General features: G+C 38.0%; 1 protein-coding gene across 4 annotated transcripts in view; it reads left to right on the top strand.

Moving 5' to 3' along the window:
* Positions 1-13,284, top strand: part of FUT8 (fucosyltransferase 8) — a 243,814-nt gene that overhangs the window by 181,586 nt on the left and 48,944 nt on the right. For all 4 annotated transcript variants that reach the window (XM_034769407.1, XM_034769408.1, XM_034769409.1 and 1 more), the window contains one exon: positions 4,495-4,732. In XM_034769407.1, the coding sequence (XP_034625298.1) occupies positions 4,495-4,732 (238 nt within the window). The remainder of the gene's footprint in view (positions 1-4,494; positions 4,733-13,284) is intronic.

The raw sequence follows: 13,284 nt of genomic DNA, 5'->3' as shown, positions 1-13,284 counted from the left end.
AAGTTTTAATTTATCTCAAAACTCATTTCAATTGTCACCTGAGCTTTTGCAGACAACACTTCGCAAAGTTTACTCATTTCTTTTTTATGTTTTAATTGTATTACAAAGCTGGATTTTCAAAAGGGAAGGGGAATTTTACTGTATTTTGAAATTTTCATTCCCTTTCCCCCCCCCCCCCCCCCGGCAAAAAAAAATCTGTCTCTAACTCCAACAACATTCTGCAAGCCATCTATTAACCAATCTATCCTAAATAAACTGAATTAATTAATATAGTAAACCTTCAAAGAAAGAGAAGGAAATGGGATGAGGTAGGTTGGTGAAAGTGTAGCTCTCAGTGAACAAACAAAAAGAAGGAAAGACTGTAAGTAGGAAAAAGAAAAGGGAACCAACTAAAATGAAAGGATTAGCAAAGAATCCATCTGTTGTCTGGTAATTTGTAATTATTACATTAATGACTTCTGTTACTCTATGTAATAGCAGCTGGCAGACAACCTACCTGCTTTGTTGGTTGGCTATTTTTATATAATTCAAGTTAATCATTTGTTAGATGAGCTTGCTGGAGCTAAGAATGCTATATGATTGATGTTTTTCTGCATATCTCGGAAATAAAGTAAATATAAACTACAACTCATTAACGACAGTATTTGTTATGGCATTATACATCTGTAATTTGTTTGAAGTATTCTGTTGATATAGTTACTCAAGCAGTTTATAAGCAACTGCAAACCCCAATAATAAGTGGAAACTATTCTTCCTTTTTTAGCTAAGTCACTTTAGCTAAGTTACTTTATTATTTTTAGGTTGTTGAAGCTTGAGGTATGTAGTCAGTCCCCTTCCTGTGAAAGGGAAAACCACAATTCCTTGAGCAATGTTATTTTGATATTATAAATTGTATACATTGTGCCAAATATTCAGCCCAGGCTTAAGTCTACACATTTGTCAAGGGCTGAATCTGATCCAAAGAGCATAACATCAGTTAAAACAGAAAAATTAATATGTATAAGAAAAAACTATCTGTGTGTTTCTGTGTTTATGTAAGTATATGTTTTTATATATTTCTGTTTGTGACGTGAGAAGAAAAAATGAATGTGTTTAAATATAAAACTTTATGGGTGGATAAATTTAGAAACATGGATGAAAAGAAGGTTGATCAAACAATAGAAAAGTAGCTATCTACAGTACATTTTGATTGCAATTTTACTAAATTATTTGAACATCTCAATGGCTACACCTTTGCCTTTGAAATCTACAATGGAAACTGTTTGCAAGCTGTAAGTTGACTTAAAGCTTACCTCCTTGATACTGTAATGATCCATGCCTATGTACTTAAATTCTAAGGTGATAACTGCCTTCAAATTCTGGATTTCATTTTCAGAAACAAAAGGAAGAAAAATTATTTTTACTTAGTAAACTAAGGAGCAGCAAATACTGGGCCTGATTCTGGAGTGACTCAGTTGGAATAAATGGAGTTACCGTGGTGTAAAATCTGTGTAAGAAAGAAGAGAATCAGGCCCACTCTTTTACTGGTGCGTGAACAGGGCCCTCACCCACCAGTAAAGTGATACAGTGGTGCACATATATGTGTTTAGTACTGTTTGTTCAATCACAGTTTGGGAATTAGTAACTATATACACCTCTACTTCGATATAACGCTGTCCTCGGGAGCCAAAAAAACGTATCGCGTTATAAGTGAAACTGCGTTATATCAAACTTGCTTTGAGCCACCGGAGTGCGCAGCCCCGCCCCCCTGAAGCACTGCTTTACCACGTTGTATCCGAATTCGTGTTATATCGGGTCGTTTTATATGGGGATAGAGGTGTATCTAACATACTAGTTGTAAAAGTTATTGAACAAATTAAGTTAATCATATCCTTTTTAACTACACTGCATTGCATTGAGGTCTAACAGAGAGCTAGTATAAAATGCTCTTTTGAAAACATAAACATTAATATACATAAAGGATAACTTAAAACTATTGATCCTGAATAAGCTCTGTGAGAATTCTTATGAGCAGAAAGAAATACACACTCTTACGGCATTCATCCCAATTTTAAGAGTGCTTTTAAAAAAGTTTTTGGAAGAAATCAGCATAAAATCAACAACTAATCAGTTATGCGAAGGATAGTAAATTGACAAAAATATACAAAAAAAATTATAAATTGAAATTTTTAAATGTTTGTAAATCCATTAAATTTACAATAAAAATAGAATGTGTGGTAGCGTTCTTAATGTAAAGATTTTAGGGGGGGAAAGATGGTCTACTGTGCTAAGAAGAGATATTTGTACAAATTAATGCCTCCTGAAATTATGAATCAAATCATTAGGCAGCCATAAAATGTGCTTTTAATATCTAAGAATTTATAATGCTTTGTGTGTACAGCCTTATCTAAAGGTCACCATAGAGCTTCTCTCCTGAAGTCTTTAAATGCTGCATTAATCTTTGGCATGCTCCTCTTCCTTCACGTAATCATTAGACAGAGAAAACAATGAAGTAGGTGAAGAGCAAACAAAAGAGAAGCCCAGGGACAGGCTCAATCTCCCTGTGATGCTTCAGATGGCATGACATAGCAGGTATGGAGTCTAACCCTGCGCCCAACTGCTCGAGTAACTATCAAACTTGGAAAAAGCAANCAATACAACCATATCTTTTTCCCTTTCCTATCCAACACTCTATAATGGATTTTTCCCTATCCACTCTTGGAAAGAGATAAACCCTTTGCTGAGAGGAGGCTAGATATCACCCTCCCTCCTGAGAACTCTTCAGAATTATCTGCCTCTACAGCTGCACTCAGACCTCTATTTCTTAAGAGTATTTCAATCTATTTTATTTGGCTTTCCCGCTAATTTTTCCCAAAACAATCCATTCAAATTTGACCTTTTGAAATTTTGGCCCAAAATAATTTTAGGAAGGGCAGATTGTCTGAAGCCAAGCATTTAAGGGTCCTGGTGTAGATAACTTATCCTTATGAGGTTGCTTTGTCCAGAGAACCCAAGTTTGATAGTATCAGAGGGGTAGCCATGTTAGTCTGAATCTGGAAAAAGCAACAGAGGGTCCTGTGGCACCTTTGAGACTGTAACAGTCTCAAAGGTGCCACAGGACCCTCTGTTGCTTTTTACAGATTCAGACTAACATGGCTACCCCTCTGATACTATCAAACTTGGGTTCTCTGGACAAAGCAACCTCATAAGGATAAGTTATCTACACCAGGACCCTTAAATGCTTGGCTTCAGACAATCTGCCCTTCCTAAAATTATTTTGGGCCAAAATTTCAAAAGGTCAAATTTGAATGGATTGTTTTGGGAAAAATTAGCGGGAAAGCCAAATAAAATAGATTGAAATACTCTTAAGAAATAGAGGTCTGAGTGCAGCTGTAGAGGCAGATAATTCTGAAGAGTTCTCAGGAGGGAGGGTGATATCTAGCCTCCTCTCAGCAAAGGGTTTATCTCTTTCCAAGAGTGGATAGGGAAAAATCCATTATAGAGTGTTGGATAGGAAAGGGAAAAAGATATGGTTGTATTGGTGCACAGAGTTACTCTCCTCTTGCAGTTAAACAACCCAAAATAACTTCTCATTCTAAATATTTCATATACAAATTATATTTATGGAAAAAAGATGTCTGGGAATATGTAAGTAACAATGGATACAGCAAAGAACAAAACTTTGACAGAAAAAAATCTTATCCGGACTTTATGAACCCAAAAAGTATTTAATACTTTATAATTTTAAATGTGCTTGGCATACCTTATTTAACGACAGTTAAATTCAGTAGTTGTATAAAAAAAATATTACATACTATAAATATCCTTTAATATAGATGATGTAAGATATAATCTCTTAAAAGTACAGAAAATTGTTTTAAAATTATTCTATCAAACTTTCAGTGCATAATTTTTTTGTGCAGAGCTGGACTATTTCAATAACTGGATTTTATGTTTATCAAGAATACAATCCAGTTTAAAACGTTGACTTTTACCACTTTGTTTAGCATGTAGTATGTTTTATACTGGTTTGTAGTAAGTTAGTTTGGAAAATAGTTTATTAATAAAGTGTTTGTTTTACTCTCTAGGCAGACTGAATTTTTCTTTTTAAATAATTCATGCATGTTCATTGAAATAGTGCTAACAAAGTTGGGAAAGAGCCAGAGGAAATCAAGAAAGAGCATTCTTACATTGAGAACTATTTTGGATGTGAGCCTTGAGACTGAGTGTTAGCATATTCTGACAGCCTTAGAAATGAAAACATAATTTAATATCTTAAAGGTGTATTATTTTATATTGGAGTAGTGAAATATATGTGATCACTGTTCATGTTAACTGCTGAGAATGCACAAACAATTTTCATTCAGCTGGTGCTTGCTCCTTCATTTTAATGTGGGATGTACTATATTGGCATGACTTGTGTGTGATTTATGACACTTGTCACTTATTAACTCAGAGAAATATGTCTTTGTGTATATCTTGTCTTCAACTGTGCTTCTTCGTCCTTACTTATAGAACCCCAAGGATTGCAGTAAAGCCAAGAAACTTGTGTGTAATATCAACAAAGGCTGTGGCTATGGCTGTCAACTTCATCATGTTGTCTACTGCTTCATGATTGCATATGGAACACAACGAACACTCATTTTGGAGTCTCAGAATTGGCGCTATGCTACTGGTGGCTGGGAGACTGTCTTTAGACCTGTAAGTGAGACATGCACAGACAGATCAGGCGCTACCACTGGACACTGGTCAGGTAAGATTCAATGAACAAGTCTCAAATAATTTTCCTTTTGCTGTGTCTACATTACAGGACTATATCATAACCTGTTTTTTGTCTGTTAAGTATTGAGTAATAACTAACTATGATTGCAATTTTATGGATCATTATTTTTCCCTTCATTGTATTGTAATAGAACACTAGTATCCTCTCTTAGAGGATCCTGCTACATCAACAGGGAATTTTTAGGCAAAAACAGTTCCAAATCCAGACCAAAATCCTTGAACAGTATATCAAGTTACATTGGGTGGCAGATTAGGATCTCATTTTTGTGAGGGAATAGCGATGGTACTAAAGAGATGCAAGTGCTAAAGTATATAATCATACTGAAGGAAGTATGAAATATAAATACAAAAAGCATATAATACATATTTATATACCAACAGAAACAATAATAAAACATAAATTCTTACTATGAATCAAATAGACTAGTAAAAACAGTAATTGGTGCCCATGTAGCAAGATAATGTGTTTATTTTTATTATTTAGGGCAGGAAATTAATCCATTATTTTATTTAAACAAATGCTTACAAAAGGAACATGGGGATTTTGCCATTGGGCAGTAATAGTCTGACACGTATATACAGAAAACTGAGGGGGTGGAATCATTTTTTCTAGTGAAACCTCACTGTCAGCACCTAGCTGAGCTATGAACATAATTGTACATGAAAATTCCAAAATCATATTAGCTTGCATTTTGAACATTTGCCAAAATATTTGTATAAATGTACAATCCCATCAAATTAGTATGAATGAGCCTATTGCAGATGATTGGAAGTATGTCCGCCTTTTCCTCAAAGTCTAGGCTGAATATTGGCAAGAATTTTAACATCCAGCTCCCTGTTGTTTGAGTATCTTTTATGTGAATGATTGTTTCCAAAAGTATTTAATAGATTTTAGATAATCTTTCTCTATTATTAGATATATTAAATATTGTTTCTTCAGAGTTATCTGATCATTTAAGCACTGTTGTCTTGTAAATGCATATGAGTTTGGAAATATTGGAAGAAATGTATGAGAAAGACCGTTTGGAATCTGGCCCACTGTGTCTTTAATAGATCAAAGGAACATAGCTGATGGTTCTGGTATAATCAACTAGATTAATCTAGTGAGATCCGAAAAGTCTCAGTTGCTATACAAAGATATGATTCCCAGAGGAAACAGTGGATTATTACAAAAGGGAGACAAAGGGAAAGGGAGTGGAGGGTATTAAATAGTTTTGGAAATTATTGTCCATATAATCATGGTGGTGAGTAAATAGGTTAATTACTGAGTGGGTAAAGAGTGGATAAACCTACACTATGGAAGAAGAGAAATATATTCAAATGCTATATCTGGGATTTGTAGTTGTTCTGTAGAGATCTAATGTTTTGGGGGGCAATTTCTGTGCCAGTCAGCTGATGGACCCAGCTGTGCTGCATAGTAGAGTGTTAAAATTGGAAGGCCAAACTACCTTTGAATTTGTTACCTGTCCAAATATATTTTAATATATGATTCTGGAGTTTTGTTAAATAGAATTGGAAAAGATACTAGAAGCACTTAAAGGTAGCTAATATGGGTTCATGTTAATGGTGTTTAACTGAGAAAATGACAGGTTTAAGAAATTCCAGTTAGCAAATATTGATTAAAATGAATAGCAAAAGGGGCATCATTTAATTTAAATAGCTCCAAATAATTGTTGTCGTTGCTTCAGTACTTTAGGAGGGACTACCATAAAGATAAACACAAAAAGTAAGGTGTCATTTGCATATAATGCTATCCATGGATAAGTACACCTAACTTTTATTCAGGTAATATGATTGCTGGACTAGAGATTCCATAGTAAGAATAAACACTAAGGGAGATAAAAACAGTCCTGCATTGTACTACATCTCAGGCCAAAGCTTTAGGTTCATTAGCATTAATAAAAAACGTTGTCTGTTGATACATACATGGTATGTTAGTCATGTCCAAGTAAGGAGTTTTGGTCCAGTTACCATCTGCTCAAAGGCAGAAAAGGAAGGATTGATATTTTTATTATCTATTTTAGAGTAGCTCTAGAGACCCACAAAAGGATTGTGGCCCCACCATCGCGGTCACTGTTGTTGAATTTCATTCACATATATCATTATCCTTTTGAAAAGATATTACATTAGCTGGGGTGATAAATAAAATTATTTTGACTACATTTCAAGCTTATCTGGATACGTTGATGGATCAGGGATCTCTCTCTGAGCTAATATCCATTTCGCTTCTAAAAATACTAGTTAACAACAGAATTCAGAACAGAAGTATTGAAATAAATGTATCTTCTTGTTGTTGCCAAGATTCCAGGTTTTCTCAAGATGTCTTTGTCAAGAAGTTCAGTAATTTGGCCGGTATAGGACTTGATTGACCTCTTTCTGTCTGTGAAACAGCAGGTACTTACAGTGCCTGAAATGAAGGCTTCAGATCCAGTTAGGACCTTTAAAAGATTTTCTCATGCACAGCCAACCCATTTTTCTTGCATGAACTTTTGGATGAACTACATACACCAACACTCATAGAGGCAGCTCACTGGTGAGAAGTTTGTGTGCACAACTATTCCCTGGGTATACATTTATGAACTGCATCACAAAGCCAGTGTTCTACCAGTGGCTGACAGAAGCAGCTCACAGTATCTCTTTTCCCATGTTCATAGGGAAAGTCTTTGGATCCTGTATTTGCAGGTATTCATTTCCTGTTTATTCTTTCTCTCTCTCTCCTTCTCCACCCTCCCTCCTTTTCTGTCAGGCTCCTGACTCACAAATCTTGGTGGGGGAGTGGTCTGAAAGCAGGCAAGTACAGTAACTCCTCACTTAACGTTTGTAGTTATGTTCCTGAAAAATGTGACTTTAAGCGAATCCAATTTGCCCATAAGAATTAATGTAAATGAAAGGGTTAGGTTCCAGGGAAATTTTTTTCGCCAGACAAGACTATATAATACACACACACACACACAGAGTATAAGTTTTAAACAAACAATTTAATACTGGTACACAGTGATGATGATTGTGAAGCTTGGTTGAGGTGGAGGAGTCAGAGGGTGGGATGTTTCCAGGGAATGCCTTACTGCTAAATGATGAACTAGCAATTGGCTGAGCCCTCAAGGGTTAACTCTCACACTCTACTGTACAAGGCAGCAGGAAAGGAGGGAGGGCAGACAGAGACACACAACCTGTGTGTGTGTGTGTGTGTGAGAGAGAGAGAGAAGCATTTCCCCTTTAAGTATGAAGAGTGGGGTCAGAAGTAGACTGCCTTGTTAATTAGATCAGCAAGCTGAGACCCAACCGCAGCTGCTGCTGCCTGGAAGCTCCCTCTATCATGTGTCCCCCCTGCTCTATGGAAGATGGGGTAAGCGGAGTGCAGGGGCAGGGGGACACCCTGACATTAGCTCCCCTCTGCCTTCCTCACACACAGCAAGCAGGAGTCTCGGGGACCAGCTCCAAGGCAGAGGGCAGGAGCAGCATGTGGCAGTGGCGGGAGGGACAGCTGCAATTGCTAGCCTGCTGGGCAGTTGCTGCACAGGGAACTTAGGGGAGTGGAGAGCTGATAGGGAGAGCTAATAGGGGGGCTATCGGTCCACTCTGGTTCCAACCACTCACCAGCTAGCTCCACCGGGCTGCTCTTCCTGCAAGCAGTGGACAAAGCAGGCGGCTGCCAAACGACGTTAGAAAGGGAGCATTGCACAACTTTAAACGAGCATGTTCCCTAATTGATCAGCAACATAACAATGAAACAACATTAACCGGGACGACTTTAAGTGAGGAGTTACTGTATGGCTAGTTCTGTCTGCCAGTACTTGTCTCCTCTGGCACTGGGCCTCTGGAGAATTGGGCCTATGCCAGCTTCTCTCAACAGGCATGGCTGTATGTTTCAGAAGGTCCCTGAACCAACTACTGAACTCAAAGATTACAGTCTGGGGGAGATACCTGAGATCTTTTGAGAGTGATGATTTCCTGAGTAGACACTGTTCAGTAGGCTCTCCTACATAAGAAGGACCTCCAGGCATTCCTCCTTTCATTAGAGGTTCAGCAGCCAGAATCTTTGAACAACCAGTTCATCCTCACGTATTGTGTCTTCAAATCTCTGAAATGGGTGGAATAGAACCAGACATCATTCTCTTCTTTGTAAATACAGTTGTTATTTTAGGATGATAAGCTTTGAAAGTCATTTACTGGGCTTGTGACATAATTTATAGGCTCTTACTTGGAGCAGTTGGGTGTCAGATTTCACCAGTGATCTGCCTACATGAGTGCTGATGGTTATGGTCAATCCAAAAGTTTTTTTTCCAGACAAACAGATTTTCTGTTATGAGAACACTATTTACAGGCAAGAATAAACTAACTGTTCTACAGGTGTTTCAGGTCACTGCCCCCAGGCACACTAGTTATGTGCTTAATAGTTTTCTTAGATTATTTCTAAATTGATTCTATTATAGGCAGAGTCCATAAGTTGCAAGACTTTCTCAGTAGTCTGTGATAACATGGTATACAGGGTTTTCAGAAACCCAAAGCAGTGGTAACTTTACTGTTTCTCTCCAGGCAGTGTAAGGAATACATCAATGGAGGCACAGCTCATCCATCTGATAAATAATTGGCACAAGCAAAAGTGCTTTCACCTAATGAAAAAGTAGTTTTAGATCTCTCTCTCACACTCACTCACTCACTGCGGTTGGACTAGGGTTTAGAGCATTTCAAAACATTTATAGTTACCCAAAAAGTCTGAAATGGTTCCACGGGATCAGCAGCCAGGCTTCTGAGGGGCTCCTCCTTCCATCTGACTGCTATGTGGTGTTTGGTTTTCAGCTGCCAGTGGCTGAACATACAAAATTGCTGAGTGCAGTACTGTCAAATACTGGGGTATATGCAGGAATGTCAATTCTAGGGTAACACAGCCATCTCCACATCATCAATACAAACCTCACTGTGAGAGGTACGAAGTGAGTCTTTAGTGACTATTTGACTTACTGTAGACATTTTTTGAGAGATCTGCTATTTTTCCACAGATGAAACTGTATTGCCTGTTGAATTTTGACTAGTAACATTTGAAAATCTTTGCAGGTAATTGCCCTGGTTGGTAATTAAGTTGGTTAGGCAGGCTTTGATCTGGAGAATTTGCCTGTGCAGAAGTTCAGTACAAAGCCTATGTTAATCCAGACATAAATAGGATTTAAGTGGTGGATAGGCCTTGTGCACATGTAATCTGTACAGGGATAAATTTGACATGGATGTCATTGCTCCTACTGTTCCTTCCATAGAAAAGGTTTTCAAAATGTTTTTCTGCCTGCAAGCTACCTATCCTCTTGGTGACTTTGAATGAGATTTAAATGTATCTTTTTATTTTGCCAGAGTGAGAGACAAAGAAAAGAAAGGAGAAATTAAAAACAAAAACAACTGCACTGTACAGAAGAGCAGGGAGCAGCACCTACTTTTGCAAAAAAAATCACAAATTTGGAGATTAGGAAGTTAGTCTGTGTCTACTGTGGACAATATAGAACAGTTTTAAATCTGTGTTCCCCGTATTTTAAGTGCCTGAGCAATAACATCAGCTTGATAATCAGCAATCTGTGAAAATTTAGGTAATGAGGGGTGAAACATGGCAGTTGCCATATTGGATAAGGTCCGTGGTCAACCGAGTCCAGTATTCTGTCACCAGCAGTGGCCAGTACTGGTTGCTTCAGAGGAAGATTTAAGAAACCAAGAAATAGGCGGTCATGAGATTTAAAAAAATGTTTGCTATTATAACTCTGGATATTATTTAAACCCATATAAATGTCTAATCCTATTTGAATCCTGCTAAACCCTTGTCCTCTGTGAAATCCTGTGGCAATGAGTTCCACAGGCTTAATTGTGCATTGTGTGAAAACATTCCCTTTTATGAGTTTTGAACTTTCCACTTTTTTATTCCATGGTTCTTGTCTCAGGGTGTTTTATCTTCTCAATATCATTCACTATTTTGTATATTTTATCATATCTCCTCTTATTTATGTACCATGTGTAGGGTCTTATTTATGTACCAGTCTTTCCAAGGTAGGAGGGGAGGAAAGGGAGTAGAAGAGGAAGGAAGATGGATAGTGAGGGAGGCAGAAGCCAGCTACTTAGTGGGTGGCTCCTATGGGATTGTTAATATATTCATGTTCTTCTTCAATTGCTTGTTCATAACTGTTACCCACCCACCCATAAATCTGACCTGAAAATGTTACCCCTTTTGCATTAGCTAGTTGATTTCTCTAGAAATCAGACTGCAAGATCCACTGGCAGTTTTAGCCACTTTGGGAGACAACTCAGCAAACATCCAGGGAGCTGCTTCAACTAGGGGAGACAAACAAAAAACCAAGTTTCTGCTGCATCAGTGCCACAAAGATGATAGCTTGTTGATTTTAATTTGTAATTATAAAGGTGCTGTTTTGAGTTGTGTGTTTGGGAGTCCAATCTCCTTGCTTTCTACACTTAGCTAGCCATTGCGTAACCTCTCACTCTCTTTTCTTTTATCTAAATTTTGACTGAAATTCACTCAGTCCACATAGGAATTGATCTAATGCCAGTGAAGTACATAGAAAAATTCTTATTGACTTCATTGAGCTTTGGATCAAGCCTCTGTGCAGTTGGGGAGGTGAAATCTGTGCCCACTTGGATTGAGTCTGCAGTGTCAATCCTGCCATAGCTGCTAACAAATATTTACATGGTATGTTATAGTCATATAGTCTATGTAAATGTAAGTATCATAGGAGTTTGCAGGACCAGGACTTTGGAAGATAATTTCCATAGGAATTGGTGGGTTGATTGCTTTACCTTAAATCTTTTTCAAGATGTAGAAAAACCTCACTTGTTAATGTGAATTGTTTTTGTAGCACTCAAAAATGTGTTAGTGTATTACGGCTACATAAGAAGATTCCTTCCCTTGCAAAGCTTGCAATCTAAACAGACAACATTGAGTTCATAGACATGTAAAGTGGGTGAAGAAAAGGATGAAACACAAGATTATATTTTAAAAGAACAACCTCTTTTTCTGTTTGCATTTTTTTAGTATTTGAAATCTTGGGGAGTAATAGAGTGATTTATACATAAATTGGGTATGGGTTTGTACTTTTTCTAATTCTTACGCATAGGATTGGATTTTTGGAATAAATTGTGCCATTTATAATATTTTTATTTTAGCCTAGGAAATATGTATTTGCTGCATATTTGACCAGTTGTGTTCAATAAGAAAAGGGACTTTCAGTTAACAGAAAAGAACTCCAAATGTTTTAGGAATCCTTGTCTTTTCAGTTCTCTAATGACATACCCTGTTCCAGCTAAAACATTTACAAAAACCCGATAGGAAGCATTTGAATAAGACAATTGCTTGTAAAAGCTCCAGTTTAAATCTACCAGTGTTGAAATGACATATGTTTAAAAGATATTTAGGTTTACAAAGAGAATGTCTTCCTTAGAACAAATGACATCCTGTGCACGATTTCTCTGAAATAGGTAAACAATTCCCCAAAACATGTTTAGTGAGACTATTTAGCTTTTAAGGAGTTTTCTAAATATACCATGGAAAGATACAAAAGAATGATCACAGCTGTAAATGTGTTTACGCTCACTATGTACATAGAATGTGCGTATATGGATAAAATTATGTAGAACTACCTTATAACTATTTTATAACCTAGTATATGTAGGGATGGTACCATGGTCTATTACTAATGTTGCCAAATAATCAGCACTCACGTCATGCTAGAACACTCCAAAATACCATTACATCTCTTTTTTTGGAGCCAGAACACTGTTTTCTGGACTTCTGCCTGTCCCAACTCAGGTGGCTCCTTTCCTTCCCCAGCTATAGAGAGTCTGCCAATCTGGTCAGTTCCAAGCTTGGGTGGGAGGTGCTCAGCAGTGGGTCAGCCTGTAGGGAGCCGGGATGCTTCTGCCAGGACCAGGCAGGGGAGCACAGGGGCTGGAGCCACTGGGAACAACGGGGTAAAGGAGCAGCGCCTCCTCAGAGAGCAGGCGCAAGGCACAGGTGGTGGAAAGCAGGGATGGGATGGGCTCTGCAAGGAGTCTCCCCCTGCTCTCTTTGGCCTCTCCCAACTTCCTCACTGCCCCATCTTCCTCCCTGCTCCCCTCTGTCCCTTCCAGAGGTCTCCCAGAGCCCTGATTCCAGCACTTCTTTTTTGCCAGTAGTTCCTATTATTAGGTGGTGCTGGACAAATTTATTAGTGCAATTGTACGATGGGGTTGCTTGTGATGAAAGGGGGCATGGCTCAGCAGCCTTGGGGCTCACTCCCATTTTATGTCTTCTGTTCCTAAAAACTCATGCTTCAGGTTTTCAGCCAGTCACCTGCAGAGAGTAAAAAAGAGACTCCGCCACAGCAATATTCTGTTTTTTTTTTTTAGTCTCCTTCCTCTGAAGTTTCAGAGGTGGCCACAGCTGGAGATGGGACATGGACAGGGAGGGCCAGGGCTCTGAGATGGCCCCAAGCATATTCTCTCTCTCTCTCTCTCTCTCTCTCTCAGATGCTTGGATGGCTGTTTCTTCTTGACATG

This window comes from Trachemys scripta, chromosome 4 (genome assembly GCF_013100865.1).
Source record: "Trachemys scripta elegans isolate TJP31775 chromosome 4, CAS_Tse_1.0, whole genome shotgun sequence".
NCBI lineage: Eukaryota > Metazoa > Chordata > Testudines > Emydidae > Trachemys > Trachemys scripta.
The sequence above is the reverse complement of the archived record's forward strand: the minus strand, read 5'-3'. Positions and strand labels throughout refer to the sequence as shown.